Source organism: Gallinula chloropus (genome assembly GCF_964237585.1).
Source record: "Gallinula chloropus genome assembly, chromosome: 2".
Taxonomy (NCBI): domain Eukaryota; kingdom Metazoa; phylum Chordata; class Aves; order Gruiformes; family Rallidae; genus Gallinula; species Gallinula chloropus.
This window is the reverse complement of record NC_140086.1, coordinates 65,931,013-65,958,788: the sequence shown is the minus strand read 5'-3', so window position 1 is coordinate 65,958,788 and position 27,776 is coordinate 65,931,013. Positions and strand designations below refer to the sequence as shown.

The following is a 27,776-nucleotide window of genomic DNA, read 5'->3' as shown; positions in this document are numbered from 1 at the left end:
TGCTCAACAGAGAGGAAGGATAACATCCCTCACCCTGTCGGGTCACCTTCCTCTTCTTAATACCACATAGGATAATGTTGGCCTCTTTGCTATGCGGGCACATTGACGGTTCATGGTCAGCTGGTTGGCCATTAGGACAACCAATGCAGGAATTTGCATTTCTCCTTGTCAAACTTGAGATTCTGCTCTGGGACAAGATATTTAGCCAGTTTTCAAACCACCTCACAGCACTCAAGAAAACCCCTAGACTGCTCAAACCCCACTGTATCACTCTCCCAGCAATAATTAGGATCATTAAAGTCCTCCAGGAGGACCAGGGCCTGTGAATGTAAGACTTCACCCACTTGTTTGAAGGCAGTCTCATCCACCTTTTCTTAGTCAGCAGATTCACACTAGACACCCACTATAATGGTCTGCCAGCTAATTTTGACCTATACATTCATGGCTTTGGAATATATACCTGATTGATTTATTTACTTCAAACTCCCTTTAATACTTTGAAATATTTTACCTGAGGTGTATCAGTCACTGGCAATTGCTCTATGTACTGGAGATAGTCTTCCACTGTTTTCCCTCTTGGAATAACATAATCTTTGTAGAAACAAAAGTTTTCACTAAACATATGCTCTCCAAACCACACCCTTGCATATGTATTCAGCAATGCTTTGTCAAGGTCATCAGTTACACGACCACCATACTGTACTTCTCCAAGCATATAGCGAACGCAGCTCCAGTTCACTCCACGTTTAACGTCCATGTCATCCAAGTGGTTCTGCACAAATTGCACACTGGCTGTGAAATCTGCCTGATTAAACTCATAAGGAATATTCCAACCCAGTGGACCAAACTTTCGTCTTTCCTGCAAAATAGACAGAGGTAAAGGTAAAGGTAAGAGTAAAAGGCTGAATTATAGTACTTGTGAAGACAAGAAGCACAGAAGAATACTTGAAATAGGCTAGGAATACAGTAGTTCAGTTGGGGGTGTATTTCACCAACTTTAAAAAGATTCTTAACACACAAGGCCAAATTGTTTGATTAATCATCTAGTAGTTAAATACTTCTTCAGTTACCATAATCAGTAGAGAGATGCAAACAATGAATACAAACATTAACAGGAATATTAATAATCTTCTTTTACAAAGAAAAAAATCCTCTTTGTTGAGTACAGCAAATCTGTGAGTCTAGAACTACAGCTTTTGGATTTCAAAAATGAAGCTACTTTTTCTGCAAAAGGATGTCCAAACTCACCAGCCATGACCACAGGCTGTTGTCCTCCTATGGACTAAGCATATTCATACCACTGATGTCTCTGCATGGTGCAGATGCAAGTAGCAAAAGCTGCTTCTTACTGAGTCTTTGACAGATGCAGCTGGCAGTATGTGGTTGTTAGGGCAATATCTGGTATTTAAACATTCTTAATTTCCAACAAGAAAGAAGCAATGGGCCAAAGACAAGCATACCACAGGCTTCTATTGGACCACAACGCATCAGTGCATGGATGCCAGTGAGTCAAATTAACTAGGCACCAAATATAAACTAAAGATTCTGCAGAATCTATCAATAGAATGATGAAAAGCTGTGGTTAATCCATAAAGCACATTCTTTAATGGAACTCTTGAAAGGCAAGACTCAAAATCATCTTCCACCTTCATTTCCTCCTACAGGTTTCTGTGCAGAAAAAGGATTCATATTCACCTGCCTAAACCTTCTCCTTGTGAAAGCAGCAGTTTTAAGACTATGGTTTTCCACCCCAAGTTGTACATTTTTTTAATGTGCTTTTATGATTTAAAATATTAGTAAAAATACAGTTGAAAGTCATATCACACAGCCATGCCCAGACTTTAACAGAAGAGTACACAAAATGATCATTGGTTGACTGTCCCTTTTTTACCTGAAATACCATCTCTGCTGGGGGAACATGATCAACATGAGCAGAGTTCTAAGACAGCTGCAGTAATAGAGGTGTGTTATTTTCTTCCTTATTTTATTTGTATTAATTTACTAATGTGGGATATCCATTTAAACATGTCTTTCATTCAAAAACTCACTGCATTATTAAATGAAAGATCTCTTTATGATGGAAGAAAAGAAGCATATTTTTTAACCTGAACAGTTGTGTGAAGAAAGGCCACAGCATATAGAAGTGGTTTCCACTGCGGCATGTTGCTCACTTCTAGGTGGTCCTGAGTAAGAGCTGAGTATGTTCGTTTTAAGCCAGCTTTCACACCTAGAAAATAAGCATAAAAAGGTATTATATGAGAAACAAAAAAATGCATGGAACCCGTAACTACAACTTCCATTAAGCAGAATTCTCTATTCAAATTTACAGTGTCATCTTATTTATAGCTTCAGATAATGTCTTTGAGTCAATTATCTGTTCATCTGGTCAAAGCAGTCAAACTTAAATTGCATTTTGTTTCAGGTAGATGACACTCCAAATTAAGCTCAGGAGTCTGGAAGAAATTACACTTACATAATCATATTCTAAATGTTACCAATAACAACTGAAACATAACTATTCAGCAACTATATGGCAATCAAAAAGACACCTAATGTCATATGAAATATGGTACTGAATATACAAAAGTTTGTTTTCAAGATTTCCATATAAAATGAGATTTTAGCTATACCAAAGGCATTTTTATTTAGATTTCATTCCTATAACGATCTCAAAATTCTGTATGTGTCTTCTCAAACTGGCATACAAGTACCAAGCTGATGACATCAGAACCCAAATTCGTAGTGGAAATCCTAATACATGGGGAGTTTTGTTTGGGCACTGACATTTCAAATCCCAGGAGCAGCTTTAGGCAGATGATACTGATACAATTTCAGCTTCCATGGAATACGTAAGCTCCACTACTCTCAGACGCTTTCAGGCAGAATTGTTGGAGCATCATCTGCCTTTGGCTGACAAGACCAAGTGTGAGTTACTGACACCAGTTCCCTCTTATGAAATCTTGCACCTAATCAGTTTAACACACGTCTGAAAAACATACAGATTTCAAGTGTAGTGAATAGATTGCTGAAGTCATCACACTTTCTATGACACAATAAAAGCCATTTTGTTTCTTTCCTACTTCTCAAAGATTCTGTAGAACAATATTCAAACCAATAGATTTTCAAAATATTATAAAGGTGTCATAAGAGAGTTCCAAAATCAAGAGAAAGTAATCAAACAGAAGTGCCTTATCACATTATGTTACCAAAATGGCAGGACAGCATCAGAAAACTAAAACTGTTTATATTTCATCCTGACTTAAATTGTTACGCCAAGCATATTTCTGTTACTAAATGCAAGTCATAAATTTGCTATAACCTGACAAAATAGCCTCTTGAAGCTATAGGGTGTGATCATCTGAATGATAAGGAGGGTCACAGTACAATAAAAGGATGTTGAGCACTGAATTTAAAAGAGGGGAGAAGAAAAAGAGGTAAGACACTTTTATCTGAAGACTAACTGCTCTTAAGAGTTGAGTTTATACACTGAATCAGGATGTCTTTCATAGGATCAGACATTTTGTAGACATCTTACTAATGTTCAAAGGAAGATGAATAGTGAAATAAGAGCTTTAAATGACTGAGGCATTAAATACAGCCTTGGATAAAATTTCTCAGCTCCTCCTGACTTCATTAACTGAAATCAGTGGCAACACATATATATAGAAGTGAAGGGTAAGTTAACACATAACACAGTTAAAGATGAGGCAGTTACAAGACAAAATAAAGTGTCAGGCTTGAGGATTTCTTTCTGCCATAGTCCAAAATAAGTAAACTAGTAAACTTTCTTCAACTCACATAACGAGTAGATGCATGGCAGGGTAGTAAGTTGCTTCTATAAATGTATAAAGGACATCTGCAAGCATGGCATAATTTGGGTAAGAGAGAAGGACATTAAACAGCAGAAAAGTAACAGGTTAGAAACAACTTAGAAAAGCTGGATGTTTTCATATCACACCAAATAGTTGAGGATGGAAGGGGCCTTTAAAGGTCACCTTGTGCAACACTCCTCAAAGCAGGGTCAGCTAGGGCTTGTTCCTCAGTGCCTTGGCCATGTGGGTTTTAAGGATGGAGTCTAAAAACTGTTCCAGTATTTGACCACCCTCACAGTGGGTTAAGTTTTTCCTGATGCTCAAATAGAATTCCCTGGGTTTCCATCTGTGCCCATCACCTCTCTTTCTGTCACTTGGCACCATTGAGAAAATTTTTGCTGTTTTCTTTACTCGGTTCCACCCCATATTTATATGTATTTATAAGATAATCCTTCTCTCCTCAGTGTTAAACAACCATAGCACTCTCAGCCTCTCCTCATATGTCATACTCTCCAAAACCTTCAGCATATTTGTGGTCTCTCACTGGATTCATTCTGTCCATGTCATTGTCGCACTGAGACGGTCAGACCTGGACACACCACTCCAAATTTGCTTTCACCGTGGCTGAGCGAAGAATCTTCTCCCTCAACCTGCTGGAAATGATCTTCCTAATGCAGCTGAGGGTACTTCAGGCCATCTTTGTTCCAAGGGTGTATTTCTGGTTTATGTTTCACTTGACTTCAGTGAGGAATCCCAGGTCCTTTCCTGCAAACCTGGTGAGTCACAGGTTCTTTCTTTCCAGGGGGAGTACTTGTCATTTCCCTGCCTGACAGCAGATTCCTGTCAGACCACCTCTCCAGCTTGCAAAACTCCCACTGAACATCAACAAGACCTTCTGGTGTATCAGCGCCTTCTTCCAACTTTGTATCAACTATAAACTCAGTGAGTGTGTTCCAACATCCAAGTCATTAGTGAAAATTTTAACCACTGCTGTCCCAAATATTGACCCCTGGAGTACATCACTGGTGACTGCTCTCCAGACAGACTGACCACAACACTGAGCTGGGGGCTGTGTCAAAAGCCTCCTTGAAATCAAGATAAACAACACCCTATGCTTTCCCCCTCATCCACTAAACCAACACCTTGTAGAAGGCTAGCAGGTTGGTTACTAGGCTCAAAGCACAGTAAGAAATCAATGTCTTAAGGTATCCTAGCAGCCAAAAAAAAACAAAGTACACAAGGGACAGATATTCTTCAATATCTGCATCAGTGGTTTGGATAAGGAGACAAAAGAAAACCTCAAAAATTTTGCAGACAGTACTAAATTAGAGAGTGTGGCTGACATACTAAGTAGCAGAGCATCAGTCCAGAGGGATCTAGAGAGACATGAAGACTTAGCCAGCAAAAGCTGCATGAAGTTCAACTCGGAGAATTGCAAAGTTCTGCCCCTGCAGCACAATAACCCCATGCATTTGTACAAACTGAGATCTACTAGCTAAAACCTACTGGCATTATTATTCAGGATTATTGCAGATGTCAGATTGACTGTAAGATAAAAGTGCACTCTTCTTGCAAATAAGGCAATCCAGATAGTGGGCTACCTGTTAAGAAGCACAGCTAGAAAACTAAAGGAAGTTCTTATCACTTGCCACTTAGCACTGATACTCCTCAGATATATTCTCCATATTTGGCACACAAGGGAGGTATGGAGAAACTGCATGGGGCAATGAAGTTGGTAAGATACTGAGAGTGCATGACCTACAAAGATAGGACAAGAAAGCTGAGTTTGTTTAACCTGTTGAAGAAGAGGCTGTGGAATGAAAAAAACAAATTAATCTGTGAATACTGAAAAGCAGCAGATACTTGTGTGCATGTATGAGGGATGGTGGCTGTCCAAAACTGAAATTTTGAACTCTTGAGGAAAAAACAGCTACTTGCTAACTGTGAATGGTACAGGCTGCAAAAAGCAAAATGTCCTGAGTCCTCCAATTAATACAGAAACATGAGTAGGAATTGCCAATTAGGACACCAGTCACACATTGTTCTGCACTTAGACTACTTAGATTAGGAAAACTGGGGGTTTAGAGGCTCAGAAACCATGAAATGAACATCCTAGTTTGAGGAAACATTCTGAAAGTGGGTGAAAATCCTGGAGGTAGGAGAGATGCATGGAAGAAAATGCCAGGGGATGCCCAGGGACCTAGGCCAGTAGTGTCCAGGACTGGTAGCCGCAAGTAGCTGCATAAGATGAAACCACAATGACTCTCTGCCTGACCTTTCTGGACCAGCATTTCCCATCTTTCTGATGGGAAAGGAAGTAAATACAAATGACTGCAATGCAGGAGGCTGGGAGCATAAGCGAGTGAGTATGTAAAATAAGTAAGCAGCATCAGTTCTTAAGTAAACCTCAGTATTCAGATACAATAAAGGTTGTTATTAAATGCCTTTCCTGTGGCAGAGGCTAAGGGGTGATTCAGTAGCAGCTCACAAATACTTGAAGGACAATTACAAAGAAGCTGGGGTCAGTCTCCTGTCAGCAATGCCAGATATTGTAACAAGAAGCAGCATCCACAGCTACATACTGCACAGCTTGGGAGGTTGAAGTGCCCAGAAGAGTCCTTTCTTTTCTTTACCAATAGAGCACGGGATCAGGCTGGGTCCTTGGGTGGGGTCAACAGGCCAGAAAGCAGAGAGTGAGGGAGTGTACTAAGCTTAAGAAAGGACCACTGACCTGGCATTCTCCACAGGTTCTACACAAGCAATGAAATCATTATCAATTCCTGTTACAAAAGAAACAATGACTATTCTGTCCACAAGAGAGTCATCCTCTCGCAAGACTGATTTACATGGTGCTGTATTTAGCAAAGGAAACAATAGAAAATAAAAACTAGAGCACTGCAGAGTACAGTGATACAGAGAGGAGGGAAAGGAAAGCAAGCTTCCAGACTGGAAAAAAATAAAAGCATGGTTTCCTACCTTGAGGGGGTTCATTAGTAAATTTGATAGAGGTCTGTAAAAGATTAATAGGAAACCCGGGGTGAGCCTCTGTGGTGATCCAGGTTCTGAAGCCTTCATTCATGGATTCTGTTGTTGCGATGGTGTCCATTAATTCACCAAGAAACTCCAATCCGAGGTGGCAGTTCTGTAGAAGGAGCCATCCTCCATCTTGAATGCACTGATTTAACAGACGCCTTGCATGGACTTCTTGTCCCTGACCCATTGAAATGGCACGACAGGGAATGTTCTGGAAGGAAAAAAGAAAGTTTATTTTATATTTCGTTCTCAAGAATGATTATACATATGATGCATTGCTGATTATATTAAAACAGAGCAAATAAAAAGCAAACCACTCCAAGTTTCTCCTATTTTCCCCATCCTGAAAGAAAACTGCACCAGACATAATCCTGGTTTTTTGCTAGTCTGACAGAATCAATGCCATAAGACAACTGAGACATTTTCCCTTCCTTTACCCCACTTTCCTAAATAAAGCAGGACACACACAGAGCAACACAGCTGCCTGACTATTCTTTTTCTTGAGAAAAAGACTATCTTGAGAAGGACAGATATTAAGGCTCCACACAATAATTATTGTACAGAGTAAAGCCAGAAATGTTAGTGGTTTTTTACGGTCTGAACATAGTTATTCAATTTAACAGAGAACTGTCAAGGAAGCAGGCAGGAGAGGAAAGATTGGTTCACATTAAGTCGTTCCTTAGCAAATCTCCTGTATGGTTAATTGGCAGCTGTGGAGCCACTGATTCAGAGGATTCTACTCTGGTGATCTGCTACCTCTAGCTAGTTTTCCAGCTGTTAGTTTTCTGGATTCCAAAGAGACAAAGCGCATCAGTGCAAACACAAGAATTGCAGAAATTTAAGGAGTCATTCCTCCAGAGTGTCATGGGAGAAGAAAGCCCGTAGTTCAGAAAAACAGAAGATTATGCAAGCTCTCATAAGGGGATCTGAAAAAAAGACAGGTCCAATTAGGACCATACAAGACTGTAAGCAACGTGCAGGCAGACCCTCTGTTGTTTATTCTTACTACCCTTGTACATAGTCCCCTGGCTTAGGTTGGCTGCCTGACTCCCATCAGGGAAAACAAGAATTATAAAACCCAGGTGAGAATATGATTCCATATACACGTTGAGGCCAAGGGAATTATGAAAAGGCTTAGTTTCATGGACAGCTTCAACCTACAGAGAAGTATCCCTCAGGCTGTGGGCAATGAGCTGGATAAAAACTTAGCAATCCAGGCCTATCTTTAGCTGGCTGAGTGCTACAAAGGTTAAACTTTTCTTGCTACAGGGACTCTCTCACTACAAAGCAAAGAAGAAGGAAACCATCCAGTCCTAGACAGGATGCCCTACATTTGCAGGAGTAAAAGTGTAAGAGTATGAATACAAGCTGTGCTGGGTCACTTGGCCTCGGGGTCAGAGAACAGGCCCCGACCTGCTTTTACTGAACAGTATAAATACGGGTGCTGTATATGATCCTCCACAACCTGGCAAAATATTTAAGGAGAAGAGAATGCCAAAGATAAGAAAGCAGTTAAATCCTACTCTCAGGTCAGTGAAACCGGAAATTGCAGCTAAAAGAAGCAAAGCTAAATAGCCTGTGAAGATGGCTATGTGCTGGAGGAGCAAAAACTTTACCTTTCCTAGGACGTATCTGAGTACAGACAGCACTCCCGTAAGTCAAAGACTGTGATTACCCCTGCAGAGTGCATAAATATTCAGCTGGTATGTTACTCCCTAACAAAGCATCTGCTCATTACTTTCTCTTCTCACAAATGTTACCTCTCAAATGTACAATCATTAAAGGTTATAGAAACACCAAGACAAAGAAAAAATATTTTTCACTATGGATTGTCCTCATTTTACTCCTTCTGAAAGAACTCTATCAAAATGTTTGAGTACAGAATGCTTCTCCCAACAGTGAGTCATAGCAATATATCTGTGTCATCCTAATACATCTCTATCCAGGTGAAAATACTATCATTTTAGTTACTACTGTGGCTCTGATAGCTCTGTTGAAGGTTCTGTGCATCCTTCCCTGAAGGAAGAAACTATCTCTACAATAATAAAAATAAAGACAAAGCACTAGGCATAATGAACTTCATTTTAATTCAGAAAGTTAAATTTTCACTCCATCTTCAAATGCAGGGGGAAGAAATCAAACTAGTTTTAAGATAGAGCTTGCTTGGTTTATAAACAAGGTTGTATAGCTCAGCAGTCACAGACACTTTTCATTTCTTTGGGAGAAGACCATCTGCCTAACTAAATTTTTAGAGTGAAAAACAAATTGTGTTAAAAAGATTTCCAACTGCAGATAACTGATTTATATTGTTAATATCATACTAATACCATCAGTTCTAACAATCCATTTTAAGACTACAAATTATGCCTGTAAAAGGGAAATTGATGAAAAATAGCATGTCTTTTGGAAGTTTTCTGGAATAAAGAGGAGGAAGCCCAGAGAAAGACAGGAATTAAGTACAATTTGTTGTTAAACTAGTGAAATAAACACAAAGCCCTCTTGCAAATGTTTCTGAAAACTAAATGGTTCCTAGATATATTTTTCAAAAGCTAGAGAACTACTGGTGTGCTACTTCAGTCCCACAATGTTAATACACTTAAAAAACATCTGTGTGTGTAGTTTGATTTGCAGAGTCAGGATGGCTTTTGTAAATTTGAAATGTTTCTATATGCTGGTTGTTAATATCTTCACTTTTCATATAAGAATTTTACAGTTAAACATTACTGTTGAGTTGACATTTACAGTGGACATTACAGATGAATTTCAGGTTAGGACAGCCTAGCTGATATTGCCTTGTTCACAAACCATGTGTGAATAAAGAAAGCAATCCCTTTAGCTCTTTTGCAACCTTACTTTCTGTTATTCTATACATTTCCTTAAAGCATGAAAACATATTAAAACTGTCCACTGCAACATACTTTCAGAATGACAGCAAAAACTTGTCTTTTAAAAGTCATGATTACAGAGCACCTGCCAGCACCTGCCAGCAATTCCCAAAAAAGACTAAGGTCTTGCTTAATATTTGACAGAACAGGAGACCATTTTGTTACACTCCTTTCAAGAGCGACTCAAAATCACCTGCTGAGTTCAACTGACTCTATTAGGAGGTTAGCATCCCTCCTCCCCTTACATGACCAATGGGACAGAAATACTCAGCTCCTTGGTGCAAATCATCAGAGTTAAGTTTCAATCCTATGCTCTGAACAGCTTTTAAAGGAGACACTCTTTCTCTTTTTTGATTACAGAAACTAACTCCTATTGGTACCTGTCCAAGAGTCCATTTTACAGGATGCATGTGTTGAAGAGCCAAACAGGTGAATGAAGTCACAAAGCTGTCACTCCATTTGTATTCATAGCATAAGCAAACAGGCTGCCCAGGGAGGTTGTGGAGTCTCCATCTCTGGAGATATTCACGACTCATCTGGACACCTACCTGTGCAGTATGAGGTAGGGAGCTGCTTTGGCAAGGGGGTTGGACTGGATGATTTCTCGAGGTCCCTTCCAACCCCTATGATTCTATGAAAACAAGAATCCAATCACAAACACCTAATGTGTTTACTTGGACTTGAAAAGGGATTTAAAAAATTTGGCCATTTGTAGTCTACAAATATTCTTGCAGTTAATTTCAAATCATCTACAAAGTCAAAATGTCACTCTTATCTTAGAAGAAAGCATTAGAATATTTTGTGAATAGGAATAAAATTGTTCTTCCGAGGCATTGCTTCCACTAAACCTAAAAATCCTGCTCACCTAACCCATCCTTCTCACTCCCTATGTGCGTATACTGGCTGGCTATCTGGCTGCAGTTTTTGGGTACAAGAATCATGCCAACAACTTCAGACTTAAAATTCTTAAGTTTGAACATTCAAATGATTTAGATGATGATTTAAGCACACTTCATCACAGTCAGACCAATAAAATAAGAGAGTCCTGATGTTCAAAGAGAATGAGCATCTGAACTATCTAATTAATAAGCTAAAGAGATTTGTGGTTACTTCCCACTTTTGCAAGCAAGTCCTAGTGAATACCAAAATCCTTCATCCCTAAATGAAGCTGCATTCTAACAGGGAAGAAAATTTATGGAAATCTGCTGTGAAAGACTTCTTGGGAAAATTATACTTGCATCTACAATGTGAACCACAAAACATAAAGCACAGTGTGCCTTAAATTGTTGCTGCCCTGTAAGAAATGTTGAACTTCTCCATCAGGTGAACTGACTGCATGGTAGGCACTCCAAATTAATTTCTCCTGTCACCATATTTATGATTATTTTCTCTATGTTCCTGTAATCATCATTACTTTCAGTTCCTACAGTGAATGCGACACAGTGCAAACCACAAGTATGGCTTTGTTCTCAGAGCTAAGTACTTTCACTAAGTAATGGACTATCATAGTATGCTAGATAAAGACAGAGGGCTCATTGGAATCAAATAATTGGAAAAGCAAGAATGTAACATTTCCATTTCCTCAGTAAATGCATTTTGGCTACTGGTAGAAATTAAATGCCAGAGCACACTGTATGAATATAAATATCATAATTCGAACTTCTCTAAAACTTGGAAATGCCATTTCTGGTTCAAAGGATAGTGTTGCTCTAGCAAACTCAGTTTATGAAGATACCTTTGATTTTGCAAGACGTTCTATATTTTCAGTGGGGTCAGAGCCCATTGATAAAAGGCATGTCAAAGGTGTTTGGCAGTTGCTTTCTGTCCACATTGCTTCCATTTCAAGAATGAATCCTTCAGCGTATTTCCCTCCAAGAGACTCTGCAATGTAGTGTCGAGCCTGAAAAACAAGAAGTTCCCAGAAATATGTAACTTATATTTGCTAAATTTTCTCGCATTAATCACTGATGTGGAATTTACCAGTACCTACATGGGAAGGCATCAACTTTCTAAACTTTCATTTCCAACTTTAGTCTAACAAAAGTTAGAGTCCACAGGAGGCAACCATTGACATTCTCAGAGAGCAAACTTCAAACAAAGAGAAGAAAGAAAGAATTCTGCTCACACAACAACCATCTTGTGAACACTGTGGCTAGGGGATGCTAAATGTTTTTTAGAAAGAACTAAAGAAATCCATGCACAATAGATCCACTGTCGTCTCTGAGGACAGCCCAGATATTGCCCCTAAATTACTGGCCGCTAAAGCTGGTGCATAGCCAAACAAAAGAGTTTCTCTGTATCAGTCACATTCTTAGCTCCTCTAAGCATGTATTGTTGACACTGCCTACAGCATAGCAGATTAGACTGATCTTTCATCTGACCCAGTTACTATCTTCCATATATTTGTTGGAACTTCAAACAAACTCTCCTGTCCAGTGGTTATCCAATTCAAGTCAAGTCTCTTACACCAAATATCTATTTCTACAAAACATAAACACAGCTCTGACTTTATCCTTCGAGGTCAAACGCTCCCTATTGTCCTCTTTTCACAGACATTTTCTGAAAGGACTTCTAAAGCTATCCGGGTGTATGAAACGCTTTTTTGACTGACATGATTTTCCAACTGTGTAACTACTAGCACAGATTCTGAGGCATGTATTACAGAGAAAAACACCCAGGAACAAAGTGGACTGAGGAAGATGCCAATTCCAGAAAAAAATAACTCAATCTGTCACTATTAAGTGTAACTTCTGCCTTAGCAAAGAGAGGTAAAATTTTGTAACAATTGAGGAAACACAATAGGGAAAGAAGTGATAAAGAAGAAATCACAAAAATTACCCCCTCTTTTCTGAATAATTAAAATAATAATAGATTTTGAAACCACTGTTTGGAGACATTCTTTCTCAAAGATGGTTGTGCAAGACAACAAGAGTGTTGATAAGTTAACAGCTTTATTATTTTGGTCTGTTTAAATTGTGGCAGGTGGAGCTCCCATACTTCCCTCTTATTTCCCAGCTGAAGAGAAGAAAAAAGGATGGAGGGGATCTTGTTGAAAAAGAGGTCCATGAAAAAAACATGTCCCCTAAATAAAACACAGACGCTATCAAAACACGTAACATGTAAATTTGAGGTATGCAGGAAATCGGAAGTACTACTTTCCAATGTAGCAAAAGACAAAAAAAAAAAAGAGTAAAAAGAGGATATTCATAGGCTCATCTGTCTATTTTAGACCTCCATAGAGGAGAAAACTCCAAATACCATAGACTGTGGAGAAACTGTTAGCCTACTGCAGTTTCTTTTATAACATCGACCATGATAGAACCTTAATGATTACTTCCACAGCATGGAGGGCAAGTAAACAGTTTATCTGCTATTTTAGTGCAACAGTCATCGAAGTGAACTGTTCTCTTTCTGCCTTCACAGTGAGAAAAAAATGGGGATGTATCTTCTGATCCACCAGAAAAATACAACTGCTTTACAAGTCTCATAACTCCATTTTAGAAGCATCACACAAACCAAATTGCATTCTTATAACTCCAAACCAATTTATTTCATTTCACAGTGTTCTTTCTAATTTACTAATTAATATTTCTTACACATATATTAGTTATAAGTGTTTCCATATCCAATTTTCAAAACAGCTCCTTGCAACTAATACCATGACAATAAGAAATTCAGAGAACATAACTTTGCAACTAGCAGTTCTACAGGAGATGCCACATAGCATAACCATTGTACGAAAGCATCTTACTTGGGCAACAGTGTGATCAGGGCACCAGCTGCGGACAAGGAGCAGTTTACGGAATTGATCCAATAAGCTGTTGTACCCATCAGGGATAACAGCTTTTTCAGGTGCTTCTTCATCAAACCAAGCTTTCCAAGACTTCTCATTCCTAACAACTTGCACCAGAAGTTGATTAAAAGGGTACAGGCTTGATAACTGCACGAGATTGAGCCATGTCATGTCAAGGATCCATTTTTTTGGTTTTGGTTCTACAGAATTTAGATCCAGACTGGCACCTCCTGCAAAGTGAAAAGCATTATAGAGGAAAAAACTTGTTAAACATGAAAATGAGAAGTAATAAAAATTAATTATTTCTGCAATCTAAGGAGTAAAAATCTTTATAAGCCAAAACATAGAGACCTAGAATTTGCATGGAAGAGTCATGTAACGAAGACCTATGGGGGAAGCAGTCTCAGTGCTTCCCAATGCTGATATCCCAGTGATTTTTGTGCTGCTTTTTCTCCATCTGTAGAGCTGGAATAAAACTTGCCTAACTAAAAGGATACCCAAACCCCAGTCTTCAGACCAGATTCAGAAAGAACTTATGGTTAGTCCAATCTCCCTTCACCTAGACTACGGAATAAAAAAGCACACGATGCATTTATTTCCAGGGTGATGCAACTTCAACAGCCTCTTACCAGCTGCCGCTCCAGAGTCTGCCCATCTCACACATCTGAGTCACAGCTGAACATTCAGTCAGTGTTTGCAAAGCAAATTGAGATATTTGGTTGGCAACTACCTGACTGTACTTATCTCAGTACCTGATTGTATTTATCATATCTTGGAGGCAGTGGGGCTCACCACCATCGAATTTTATAAACTTTACTAATTTTTTTCTTTATTGTGGTGTCTGAGTAGTGACATGAAGTGGTGGCATAATGCAGTATGATACAGCAATGTTTTACAACATATAACACATTTCCACTTTTGTTTTATACTGACACTTAAGTGTGGTACAGGGTCCTTGTGCATTCACATGCCTGTTGACCAGCCATCAAAAGAGATTTATTTTGATGACTATCTCTAAGCTCACAGACATAGGTATATGGCAACTCAAACAAGAGGCACACAGGAGAAGTCTACAGCATCTCTTAGAATAAACTTTGATGTTTTGCAATACAGAACAGTTAAATATTCTCATCTAAGCATTACTTTGATAATAATTAAACTATATTGCTTGTTTTAGAAAATTTGTTTCTTAATTCCTTCTTGGGTATACATATGCTTTTGTTCTCCAGATATAAAACATTACATCCACTAGACAGAACATGTTGTTAGTGCAAGCACTGGAGAATCTGGATTTGGCAGTTCAGAGACTTATGTTACAAGGAACATTTTTGGAGAAATTACCTTTGATCAGTGTCTCAAATTCAGCGTGTGAAATTTTCTTGGCCTGCAAGTCAATCTTCAGAGCCAGAAGCAACGTAAACAGGAATCTGTGATTTTCATACAGTCCTCGAACTGTGTACTTGAAGACTTCATAGGTGAGATGCTCGATTATATATACCACCCTTTTTGCTGTGATCTGAGATTTCTGAGACCTTTCCACTGAAAGGTCAAAAATGCCAAGGAACTGCCGTAAGGATGTTTGGTACATAACATTGACCAAGCTCATTTCCACAATTAGGAAATAAAGGATGCTACCACGACCAGCAACAGGACGATACTCTTCACGGGCAGCATTGATTTTCACCTCTGTCTCCGCTGCTATGTTTAATTTTTCACTGACCTTAAAATTAATGGAAAAGACCATGAAGATTAAGTCACGTCACTTGTGATTTATAATGCACAAGGAAAAAGAAAAGGTCTTGATTAAGATCATGATGGCAATTTTAGTCAAGCTGTCAGGGTTTCAACAAAGACATTGTATCTTCATGTGTTCAAACCCCAGGCACAATGGGATTTGATTCAAACTTACACCTCCAAAGTATGCCTGGAATATAAAGCTCTATTCAGGTAATAGTTTTATTTTGCAGCATTTTACGAAGAAAAAATGATAGTGTTTCTACCATTTATTTGTTAGGAAGCCATGTTACATAATGGCCCTGAATGGAAGAAATAAAACCAGGAAAAAATCTGTCTACAAAAAATATTTAAATTACAATTACAAAATGTATGTGCAATACATTCAAAATGTACCTCTTCTGCTGTTGTTTTAGTGATTCTTAGGACTTCTATCAGAGACTCATCTTCAACCAAAGAGCCCTCTGTACTTGTTAAACGGAAGAGTAAATTATCTTCAAGTTCCTTCATTTTCCTCTTGTTAGATGTCACTTCTTCCATTAGTTTGACTCTTTCTGCCTCCAGTTCCTGTATTCATAAATTTTCCTTAGGTTATTTAATTCAAAGAAATATTCTTTATAATGACAGAGAAAATGTGATTTCATGATAGATTGGAAGCTTTGCTGCATACTGAGAAGTAAAAACACATCAAAATTACCAGGAAAAGTAGATGCACAAAGCACTAAACCTACTTTCCAACAGGAAGTGATAAAAGCCACATTCATTATGTACTTCAAATTAAATCAAAGGACTGAAAGATGCATTGTATGGATGATTTTTATGTCATTAGGGAAGTTAACTGGATGGCCATTTCCATTTCTAATTTCTATGATTCTGTGACTTTGCAAGACACACTCCTCTACTGCCTACAAAATAGGAAATGTTACAGTAATTATCTATGTCATATGGAATTTTTATGCTATTTCTACAAGGCAGACAATGGCAAGGGAACAATGACAGACTGGTCAACACAATGCCAAGTGAAATGAGGCATCTATACTGCACAGTCCAGCACAGCTTAGGGCTACCCTTGCTGGCTACCTCTATTTAATCAATCAAGTCAACCTTCCTGTGAGAAAGGGGTAGTTAATAATACTGGTCTACCCACACCTATGGCTTCAGTTTATTTTCATTCTTGTCAACACGCCAAGTTAGAGAAAAAGACCTACAGAGTTATGCAGTGCAGAAGTTGTTCTCCTGTATTTCAAAAAAGTAACAAATTTCTTTACTCTCACAAACTTCTTATTTGGAAACCTGTTTGCAATATATTATAGGTCTATAGAATTGCTCTGTGGAAGCTACAAATAACTGCATCCCAAATAAGAGTATGACTTAAGCATCAGTCATACACCTTCAAATTTACTGTATTTTCTCCTCTTTCTTTACCATTAGTGCAAAAAAGATTAGAATTAGACAAAAAGGAGTGGTTCTACAGAACACTCAAATATGCATTTAAGTACACGCTTAAGTTCTATTTAAAAACACTCTTAGTTTGAGAGAAGGCATCTCACTCATTCTATTTGTAAGCCTGTAAAGAGCATCTTTCAGAAAACTAGCAAATATACCAGATGTCAGGCTTTTGTTTGCAAGGGGACTTCACAACTGCATTTGTAACATAAAAGATAGCTGTTCTGAACACAAATAGTAGCAGCAACTTTATTATCAAAGTACAAAAAGATGCTGATAACTTTTTTCTTTTCATATAGTTACAGGAGTAACCTCTAAAGCTGGGAAGAATAAACACTTCTTTGATCATGTATTTCATTGATCACTATAGTGATCTTTAAGAATGTCTTGGTTGCTTTAATCTATTACTTTAGCTCAGCGATCATAAACTTGAGAAAACCTGTTCTTCACATTCTCAGTTCATGCTCTTTCTTTTCTTTGAACTAAATTTATCAGAGCTCCATTGGCCTTGGCTATCTACACCAGGACATCTATATCTTACTGAGACAGAAGAGAGAGAACAACCGTGATTTCTTTATCTCTGCTAAAGGGAAGAAGTTCAATAAATGTGGATCACCTGTAACCATGTTCCTGTGCAGCAAGTAGTGATACCAACCAGCTACCCTGCAGCACTCTTCACCTGAACCACAGCACTGGATGAATGGATTTCAGAGACACTATTTTTGCCTGAAATGCTACATACATTCAATACGGATTCTCTAAAGGTTTTGCCCAGGGAAAAATAAAACAAACTACAGAGTGAGGGTATCTTTGCATGGGACGTGAACTTTATATGTAGGTCATGAGAAACTAATTTCACTTCTATCTTGATTTAAACCTCTGTCTCCTGTCAGGGGTAAGTTAATCAGGACAGTGTCAGCCACTCCTGCTGACACTCTTCAATTTTGCTTACATAAACATACACCTACTGGAGTAAAGTTTCAAAGTCTTGCATCCCTGCATCTGGACCACCCTGTTAATGGGTAACTTTTCCTCAATACCTGCTGTTCTGGCTTTTCCATTTTTCATGGAATGATTCATGGGAAGTGTGAGCATAACAATAACGTCTCTAGCCTCTGCTTGTTGCTGTCAGACTGAAGGAAGGGCACTTAGATTCTGGTCCTTCAGCAAATGCTTGTTTGAGCAAAGTGGAAAGGTGCTGGCTGGAGGAAGTGACAGCACCACTAAAGCACACTGATTAGAATGTGCTTTGGGAAGTCGAAGAAGGAGGAATGGTTTCCCTTAGGTGGGGAATAGCTCTCACATGAGTAACTGAGTACCTGAGTTGCTTCTGGAAAGCAGCAGCTCTGCTAATCCAAACCTTAATTTTTGCTACTTTTCTCACAAAGACACAATTATAAAATGTTCCATTTGAAATAAATGTCAGTCAATTTGATGTGAAATACAACTTCTGTGCTTTCACTTTAATGAAAAGGGAAGAAAATATTTCTTCTTAGTGTAATTGGATCATAACATTCACGTATTTATTGATACTAATGCCATAGTAAAAACCTCACCTTTGTCCCCACTGCCTATGATGAATTGACTCCCAAGTTTTGGGATAATTAGTCTGTTAAATGATATCAAGCAGAAAGAAATAGGAATAATCTAGGAATTAAGTTATTGTAGATGATGTCTCAGACTTGATATTATGAAATAAAACTCCTGAAAAACACCTGAGAGAGGATTCTTTCCCTTATCTTTGCTTCCACATACTCAGTGGAAATTTTAGTGAGAGCAGACTCAACTGACTCTTCAGGGATCCTTAAAAGTCTCATATCTGCTTGCACACTAGAGCCTGACTGCCAAAAGTAGTTCAAGCTTGTAAGCATTTTTTTTTTAATTCAAACTGAATTTAAAAAGGAATTCAGAAATAAAAGCGGTTTCTGACTGAACAAGGAGCTTTTACTATATAAGAAGGAATAAATATGCTTTATGTAAGTCATGTGTATGCTTGTGATGTATTTTTAATGAATAATTTTCTTTCTTCTCTTTCCAAGGCCAGATCTTAAAATAAATGCTTAGGTCCTTCCATTCAATTAAAAACCAGCTCCACATTGTCTTTCAGCAAATTTTCATTCACATTTTTGTTCTTGCACTTGATTTCAACCAAGACATTGACTACCAGATTCCCATCACACATGGTGCAGACACTGAACAAACTTTCTGCCTATGCAAATACTGCAAGCTACTAGATACCTGTTTTTCTGTGAGGATGACACGTCCAAGGAGCTGATCTTCCAGCCCTTTCATAGTAACAGTAAAGTCAATCACAGTTGTTTTTGCACTGATTTCTGGAGTATATGCAGGATTGGCCAATTTTGTTGTCATATAAAGGGTAAACCCCTTCATTACATCTACCTCCTTGTCACCTACTTTCACCTGAAAAGAAAGCATATTACTCAATTTTCAAAAGCTGAATTCAGATAAACAGTTATCTTATTCAGTGAAAAATAGATTTAATTATTTTGATGTATTCATTTACATGTTTTAAACTTCCTGCTTAAGGTTTTAAAAAAAATCCAGCCCCGTGAGTTCACTACTCATCTTTCTAAGTGTTGCCTAAGTGTGAATCTTGGCAGCATCCAGACTACCAGATTCCCACCATCTGCCATTTTGGGTTTTTAACTGCATGTTTACAGTCCACCTTACTTTGTGTGCTGAACCGGACTTTATGAAATTTTTTTCCAATACGTTGTCTAGAGCAGGATCAAGTTCCTCTCCAACATCTTCAATCAACAACGGTCGGCCAAGGGACAGGCAGTCTTCTACATGACTTCTGAAGAACTTGTGGTTCATGGCTGTAACCTAGTAAGATTGGTTCACAATATAGCACACACTTGCAAGCACATAGGGAGCAGTATAAAATGTATTGCAATTTTTAAAGATGACACTCATCCTGGGCTATCTATACAAATGTTTATATTTAAAGGAACAACACTTGCCTCTGCATAAAGTGATGGAAGTTTTGTTTTAAGCTTAACAAAACAGGAGAACACTCTTCTTTATTGTTAGCTATTTATCCACTTATCTACACATATATCTAATCACAGTAGTATCACCATACTTTTCAAATATTAATGGTTTATGCCCAGAAAACTAACATGAAGTAGGGAAATATTTATAGGGTTCAGACAGGGAAGCAGTGTTACATAGGAAGCCCAGTCTCACATCAGATGTTTAATCTCCAATTCAGTTCCCATTTCATGATATAAAGTCTCAGCATCATTACAAATCACATTGACCTCTTTTCATTTATTTAAATGTAATAACGTAAACTTTTGAGATGATAACTGAAAAGGCATCAGTTAAGCCATGGTTTTGGGGTGGGCTTTTTACTAGAAGAAACACCAGGATAGACTTGTTTTAAAATAAACCCTGGTCTTGCAGGCTGCACTCTTTGAAAAAGGTATAATTAAATATCTAGAGGAACATTACACAATCTTAAAACAGTATCTCATTTAAAAATACTGTGTTCCACCACTCTACTGGTTTTATATTTTTTATAATTTAAGCATATATGGATCCAACAAAAACTGCATGTTGCCTACATTTTTAGTCTACATAAAATCAAGGGATGAAATTAATGTCTTACTGACCAACAATAAAACCCTAACAAGACCATAGTAGATCACAATATCACAGATGTAAAAGAATAATCTAAGCACTTGGGAGTTTAGACTCTTGACGGAGCTGTGTTCCTCCTGGAATTTACAGCGGGAGAACTCAGATTCACCTAACACAGCTGAAGCCACAGCCAGGATATCTAAAAGCCCATAACTGAGTGTATTTTCGTCTGGAAAGCTCCCTCTGCATTTGGAGGCTGCATCTGTGTGCAAATTTTGAGATTACTTGTAGTTAAACCCCGTTAGGATTCATTAAATTCCTAGGCTGGATATTCACACAAGATGAGCCATTTTTCTCCGGCTTATCAGTCAAATGTCATCATCACTTACTGTGTATGAATAGCAGGGAAAGAGGAATGGTGTTTTCACCTACACCTCCCAGTTTCTGCTTTGGTGAGTATGTGATAGAAGATCTTTAGGCAATTACTGTGTTCACAGTCCCCTTCCGCAAGCTGCACACTGACACGTGGAGAGAGCAGCCATTTGGAGGGATAGCAGTACAGACTCAGTGCCAATTAAAAGAGGGAACTGAGGTTGCAGCTTGAAGGAACACATTAAAATCATTGGGGAGAAGGCTACAGCATGGCAGAAAGAGTCAGAGCAAGTTTCTGACTGAAGGAGATTCACTGTTCCTAAACTCAGTCTGGCAATCCAGAATAGGAGATGCAAGTCTCAAAGAGAGTGAAATAGGACATAAATCCTTCTCTCAGTTGTTTCCCGTTGGTTACTCACACTGGCATTTATTGACCCAGTCTGCGGGGGCCAAAAGTCTTTGGCAGACGCCATGCTATATACTGTAAGACAGTACATATCACGCAGGCACAAAATGCTTCTATCACAGAATTCTTCTATGAATATAACTCATAGGTTTTAGGAAAGAAATTCATTATATTTTTAATAAAGATATCAATTTTTCCAAGATCTTTGAATGCTGTACATAATTTTCCTATCACTACTTCGTGTTTCTAGCTGTGTTTCTACACCATTTTTTGAGAATGTCCAATTTACCAGCAACAAGATTTGGTGTGGGATTGAATGCTGGGCCTTTCTTAGTAATCCTAGGAAATAGAGATCTAGGTCAAGCTCTGGAAGCTAAGGATTTAGCTAATGACATCACAACAATGTCATCAGCTCTCTGGATGTCACCAACCTTGCCTGAAAACTCAATTTCTGTTTCTTATTCATAAGTCTCATTTGGAGTGAAGATAGTATACCATGGTCTCCATGTGTTAATCTACAATTGTAGGGTAGGCTTGATTTATTAACTGGCTGTCTAGGTATCATGTTTGATCTGGCCTGAAAATATGTCATGTGTTCAGATCTTTATCACAACCACTCTCACCTTTACAGGCATAAGAAAGTATGGAGGCTGATTGGAAAGAAAAAAGAATATTTTTAAAATTAAATAGAAGACCGAGATCCCAAACAGGATGAACTGCTTGAAAGAAACAGAGGAAGGTGGATAAATTAAGTAATAAATAATTTTATCCCCCGCATCTAATCATCAAGATCCAGCCTAAATTTGGGGTTTGCATTTGATATGCCTCGAAGATCGCTAGTTTTCCATTCTACCTCAGGCCACCATATTTTTCCAATTTTTCCGTTTTTCTCTCCCCTATTTTTCTCCTAAAATGCTTTCCTTAAAATATTATTGCCATGCAGCGCCAACTGCCTGATCCCGTCTGGTCTTAACTCTGCAAGTCATTTACTTCCCTCCACATTTCTCTATCTGACAAGTAATTAAAAGATTCATTATAAAAATACATATGGCATAACATGCAATTCAAATTTGCTCTTGAAACTGTCTTCCTGGGAGATGACAAAGGAGTACAAGCTATTTCACACTGACACAGATAGGTCACAGATATTGCAAGAGTCTTATTTTAATTTCTGCCTAACTCTATACCATAAACATCAGATTTAAATTACACATGGCCAAAGTATGAAGACAGAAAAATAGTTTTCACTGCTAACTATGATGTGAAATGACACACACATAAAATTATTGTTTACCTGGAGTCCATTATCTTTTTCCTTATTTTTAATCCAGCTTTTTCCTTGACCTTGTGGATCAATCAGCAAAGGGTATCTAGATGCTTTGGTGACAATTATGCCATTTTGAATTGAAAGGTCATCATTTGGAAGACCCTGGAGGTTCCATTCACCCACTGTAGCATTGTCAACAAGCATACCTGTAAGGTTCAGGTCCTAATAGAATATATGCAATTACAGAGTTAATACCAGTCAAACAAATTATATGAAAATGTTTGATGGAAAGTTTTTTCTTCTTATTCTGATTATAATAATCAGAATGTATCTATTCTAGTGATAGAATGCATTTAGTAGTTTTCATTTATTTTTTTCCTCTCTTTAAAGTTCAGTGCAGAAACCATTTAAGTTGGGCAATAATGACAGCGAAATCTGTTGAGGCTTTGATGTCTATCAAAGAGTACTTGGGAAACTCTGAATACAGTTCAATATCTAATGACAAACTAAATTTGTTATTGGCAAACTCCTTTCTTACTAGATCAAAATGAAGGGTTGTTTTAGTCACACGAGCTTCCTCCTACTGTAAAGTTGTAAAGTGCCTTCCAAGTACGTATATGAATACAAGATGGACTAGATGACCTTTAAAGGTCCCTTCCAACCTAACACATTCTATGATTCTATGACTCTAAGATGGCTTGTGAAAAACTCAGAGAAGAAAGACAAGATATGCTATGGATCAGTAACCATGAACTATCATGAAAAGTTGTGTTGCTATGGTCATAACTATTCACAGCTCATATTTCCTCCAGAAAAGTCTGATTTGCACACATCAACTAACCCGCATTTTTTAATTCAAATGGAATAGCAACTGGCCTCTCAAGAACGTGTATGTGAAGGAAACAGTGCTTAAAATCACAAACCAAGCTCTCCAAATTAGAAAAGTAGCTAACAAGAAAAGCCTTTAACTCCTGCAAAAATCATGTAATTCAGCATCTGCAGCCTAAAGTAAAATTTCATGTACTGTGAGATTTGTGATACAACCATGAAAGTTAGTGATAGGAGCAGTTGCAATACTCAAAAGCTTTTTACTTTTGAGTAAAGATTTTTTTAAAAAATATTTTTTTACTACTCTGATTATTGAATAATCTGAATGAAGCAACACAAACCATTCTCAGAAGACAGAGAAACTTTAAGAATCCAGTTGCCATTTGTGAAAAGGACAGTAAAGCATATAAGAACCAAAATTTCCAGCAACTGGAACCTAAAACCATATTTAACTCCTCAAACAGATTAGTAGGGGCTAAACAGCCTTCACTTTTTTCTCACTGCAGCAGAATTATCAGTCACTCTGCAACTCTGAAACTCAGCTAATTTAAGTGCCTAACTACACTGATATATAGCTAATTTTAAACAGCTTGCTTTAAATTGTTATGCCTAAATGACTCATACACCCACTGCCAGTTAGTCTCTGACAAAGTAAGGCAGATGTCAAGCCTTTTGCTTGAACTGCAAAGCTGCTCTCTTTCCTGCGGTGTGAAGTATCAAGAGAAGCCCATATGCTGTCTTTTGTGATTGCTTAATTCACTGGAAAAAAATAAAACTCTCTTCTGCATGCTGTCATTGAAATCATAGTCTTGTCTTTAACAGCAACTGTCTAAACAGAATGCTGATTATGGTATGAAAGTTGTTAATTATTGCATTCTATGTCTAACCTGTCCATATTTTAGAAAAAAAAAAGCAACACAGAAACAATCAAAAAGTATTTCTGAAATTTTCAAGGATGTAGCTGAGTAGTAGCGCGGTCAGAACATCTTCACAGAGGCAGAAGTTCAGTTCTTTGTATCTTGCTTTCTAAAGACATTATACATCCAAGTTCTTATCCTTAAATGGTAAGAATCTTGACAGATATTCTCCAAAGTAAGTAGCTTTGTAAGAACATTTGTACACTGAATTTGTGAAAGAGCCTCCCTGGGATGAAGGTATGTAGGATAACTCCCATACCACACTAGTAAAGAATCTTGCCTGAGACTGCATTGCTACTGGTACTGTATTAATAAATCCATCTTGGCCTTATGCATTACTTATCATCAGGAGCTTTCAAAGAGCTTTGATGGGCAAGTCAGAATCATTCATCATTGTAAGTCATAGCACACATTGGGCTGGACTGTGAGGTTCACTCTGTCAGGTCAAGGTTAATCACTGTTATGAGAAGCATTATGCACCACCTTATGTTAGAAAAACCCCCCAAAGATTCACAAGTAATTTCTATGAGATGAACAGCATGACAAACCTCTCATGGCAAAGAGGTCTCCCTAATACAGGTTTTAAGTGTCAATACCTTAAGAACCTGAAAAGAAGATGCAGCAGGGATACTAATTTACATTCAGCTGTTCCACAATGGTATAACAACAGCTGTACAGAGGTTGCTCACCTTCTCCCAGCAGAGCAGCCCCTGGTCTGTCAAAGACTTTGACAGCTGAGGACAGGAGCTATGCTGAGAGTAAGCTCTGCTGCATTTTAGGCCACCTCTGCCCACAAAAACTGGCCAGTTAGGGAGAAGCTGTAATGACAGACTCACTGAGAACAGCCTCACTGGTGACAAATACATGGGTTTGAGAGTTTAGATGGGAGTGAGCTCAATTAGCCAAAGCCAAGCTTTACAAAACCCAGGTTTTAACTGCATAATTTAAACAACACAATTCAAATTAAAACTAAACTAATGTACACAGCAGAGAGTATGACAGGAAGGTATTAACTGATAATACACAGAGGTGGAGAGGTGACATTTCCTGGTTCAAAATGTGCAGTATTCTTTTCTATAACTGGGTGTAAGAGTATTTCTATGTCAATCAAGATTTTACCAAGTTACACTAAGTTTAAAAGTGTGAATTTTTAAAAAGTAAAAACTTTTTAGTAGCATTTTACTGACAGTTTCTAGCAAATTAGATTGTTGTACTTAGCTAAGTCTAAATTAAAATAATGGAAATTTTTATTCCTTGATTAGTTTGATGTGTTAAAAATTTAATATATTAAAGAATTTATGATGTAATATGTCAGAAATACAAAATATATGAAAAACCTTTCATTCAAATTCATGCTTTATATCCTAGAGTTACAGTTCAGAGTGAAAAGTCGGTATCTAGAGAGACAGAAGATTTTTAGTGGCAGGACATAAGGCTGCAGGTGGCAAAAGTAGAAATAAGGTAAATCTTGCTGAGTCCCTGGAGGTTGGTTGGGGCACAACTCTCACCCAACCCAAAAGCCATAGACCAATCTCCCCGCCTCTGTGCCATTCTGTGGGACTAACTTGGGAGTTGCTGTTTCAAAGACTGCCTGAAAAACTATAGGGGCACAGCAATGCCAGTTGTGGAGTGGCATTCTCAACCACATATTCATAAATTATTCCTTGTAAGAGGGTAACTTACTTAAAACGTTGAGGGAAACACATGCAGCTGGTGCTTTCATCAATATAGATATTTTTCAGTATATGGTCTATGTGGCTGATTAGTTTGTGATTGAAATTATGGACACAACATGGCATTTGGAAAAAAACGTAAACTTATGGGGAAAAACTTTGACTACCTCATGGAACCCCTTATGATAAGGTAAATCTATTCTAAGCTGGTAAATTTTACTTCATTTCCCATATTATGCAATTTTGTCCCAGGGCTGCCGACCTCAGAGAGCATCTCAGATTTGCCAGAGCGATCTCCTTTGTATCAATCTTGCAATGCCTGACAGTATAAAGAGGATCTTGTAACATGGGCTTTTAGAAGCTCAGTTGTCAACTGTTCGTTTTTTTATTTATTAAAAATTTAATGGAATGGGACAGCTTGTAAATAGTCTTCTGATCATGTACTTTTCTGGAACATAATGCTCTGAACATCATTTTCTACAAGGCAAAAAGTAAGGTCAGGATAGAACATGAACACTTACGTTACTGTAAGGGATCTTGCAGTTGTCCATCTCCTTCTTCCACAATTGGAGCAGCAAATTCCTGTACTCCTGATTGAAAGGTCCAGAGTAAGAGAGAAATCCAGTGGCCAGAAGAACATTCCCCACCAAATTAATAATTTGATTTTGAAAATTTTTGCTGCTTGCTGTCCAACGGAGCTGTATATGAAATATTATTTTAAAGTTAGGTCAAGCAGACAGATTTAGATCTTCATATTAAGTTCTGCTTTAAGAATTTATCTGTTTCTGATAAATAATAGTCTTCAAACCAGGAGTATTTGGGGCTTTAAATCATTCTTTGCAGAAATAGAAGTTTGATTGGAAGAGATGGCAACCATCTGACCGAGTGGAGAAAAAACCATCTTCACCAACAAGCTGGACAAACTAGTAAGTGCTTTAAAGAAGGAACAGGGTCGGGGCAGGGGAGAGGATGACTGACAATCACATGAGAAAGTGGAGGACAAAGCTGGCAAGCAAACTATGTGAAATGATATAAACATTTGGGACCTTATAATCCAATAAAACAGGGCTAATTGAAAACCATCCCAACCATAACCACATAAACAAAGTGCCTACGAGACAGAGCAATGAGGACAGCTTTCATACAGCTTCACAGAAAAGAGTCCTAGAGTGGTTTGGGTTGGAAGGGACCTTCTAGTTCCAAGACCCTGCCATGGGCAGGGACACCCTCCACTAGACCAGGCTGCCCAAAGCCTCATCTAACATGGCCTTGATCACTGGGAGGGGGCAGCCACAGTTTCTCTGGGCAGCCTGTGACAGGGCCTCACCACTCTCACAGGGAAGAATTTCTTCCCTGTATCGTAAGTATCCTGAGAAATTAGCACAATTGGACCCCTCTCTGAAGTGCTTGTACACTCATGTGCACAGCATGGAGAACAAACAAGGATTTAGAGGTCTGCATATGGTTGCAGAACTATGATCTCATGGGGATCATGGGGACATAGAAGCAAGAAGTGTATACCAAATTGTTAGGAAGGACAGGCTGTGAAGGTGAGGAGGGCAGTTTTATGTGAAAGAGCAGGTGCAATGCAGGCAGGTCTGCATGTGAGATTCTGCGAGGGACAATGAGAGTTTGTTGGTTAGGATTAGAGGGCAGACCAGCATGGTGACGCTGTGTGTCTCTTACAGACAGTGTGATCAGGAAGAAGATAAGGTCTTTTTCAGACAATGGAAAGAAACCATGCATTCACAGATCCTGGTTTACCCAAGGGGCTTTAAGCACCCTTCTGGAAGGACAACACAGCATGACACAAGCAATCCGGGAGTGCACTGACAAAAATTTCTTAGCACAAGTGACTGAGGATCTAATAAGGGAAGGAGGTGTGCCGAACCTCAGACTTGCAAACTAGAAATAACTGCTCAGGGATGTAAAGGTCGGGGGCAGCCTTGGCTGACACACTTGAGATTGTTTAGCCTTGAGAACAGATGGCTGTCAAAATGTGAT

At 38.3% G+C, this 27,776-nt stretch overlaps 1 protein-coding gene across 1 annotated transcript in view; it reads right to left on the bottom strand.

Moving 5' to 3' along the window:
- LOC311189043 (dynein axonemal heavy chain 5-like) overlaps nt 1–27,776 on the bottom strand; it is a gene marked incomplete at both ends in the record, with an annotated part of 160,774 nt that overhangs the window by 27,257 nt on the left and 105,741 nt on the right. Inside the window, 11 exons of the mRNA XM_084260627.1 lie at nt 512–859; nt 2,106–2,227; nt 6,789–7,056; nt 11,466–11,630; nt 13,482–13,753; nt 14,865–15,243; nt 15,654–15,824; nt 18,942–19,124; nt 19,395–19,550; nt 22,382–22,576; nt 26,294–26,470. Of these exons, the coding sequence (XP_084116753.1) occupies nt 512–859; nt 2,106–2,227; nt 6,789–7,056; nt 11,466–11,630; nt 13,482–13,753; nt 14,865–15,243; nt 15,654–15,824; nt 18,942–19,124; nt 19,395–19,550; nt 22,382–22,576; nt 26,294–26,470 (2,436 nt within the window). The remainder of the gene's footprint in view (nt 1–511; nt 860–2,105; nt 2,228–6,788; nt 7,057–11,465; nt 11,631–13,481; nt 13,754–14,864; nt 15,244–15,653; nt 15,825–18,941; nt 19,125–19,394; nt 19,551–22,381; nt 22,577–26,293; nt 26,471–27,776) is intronic.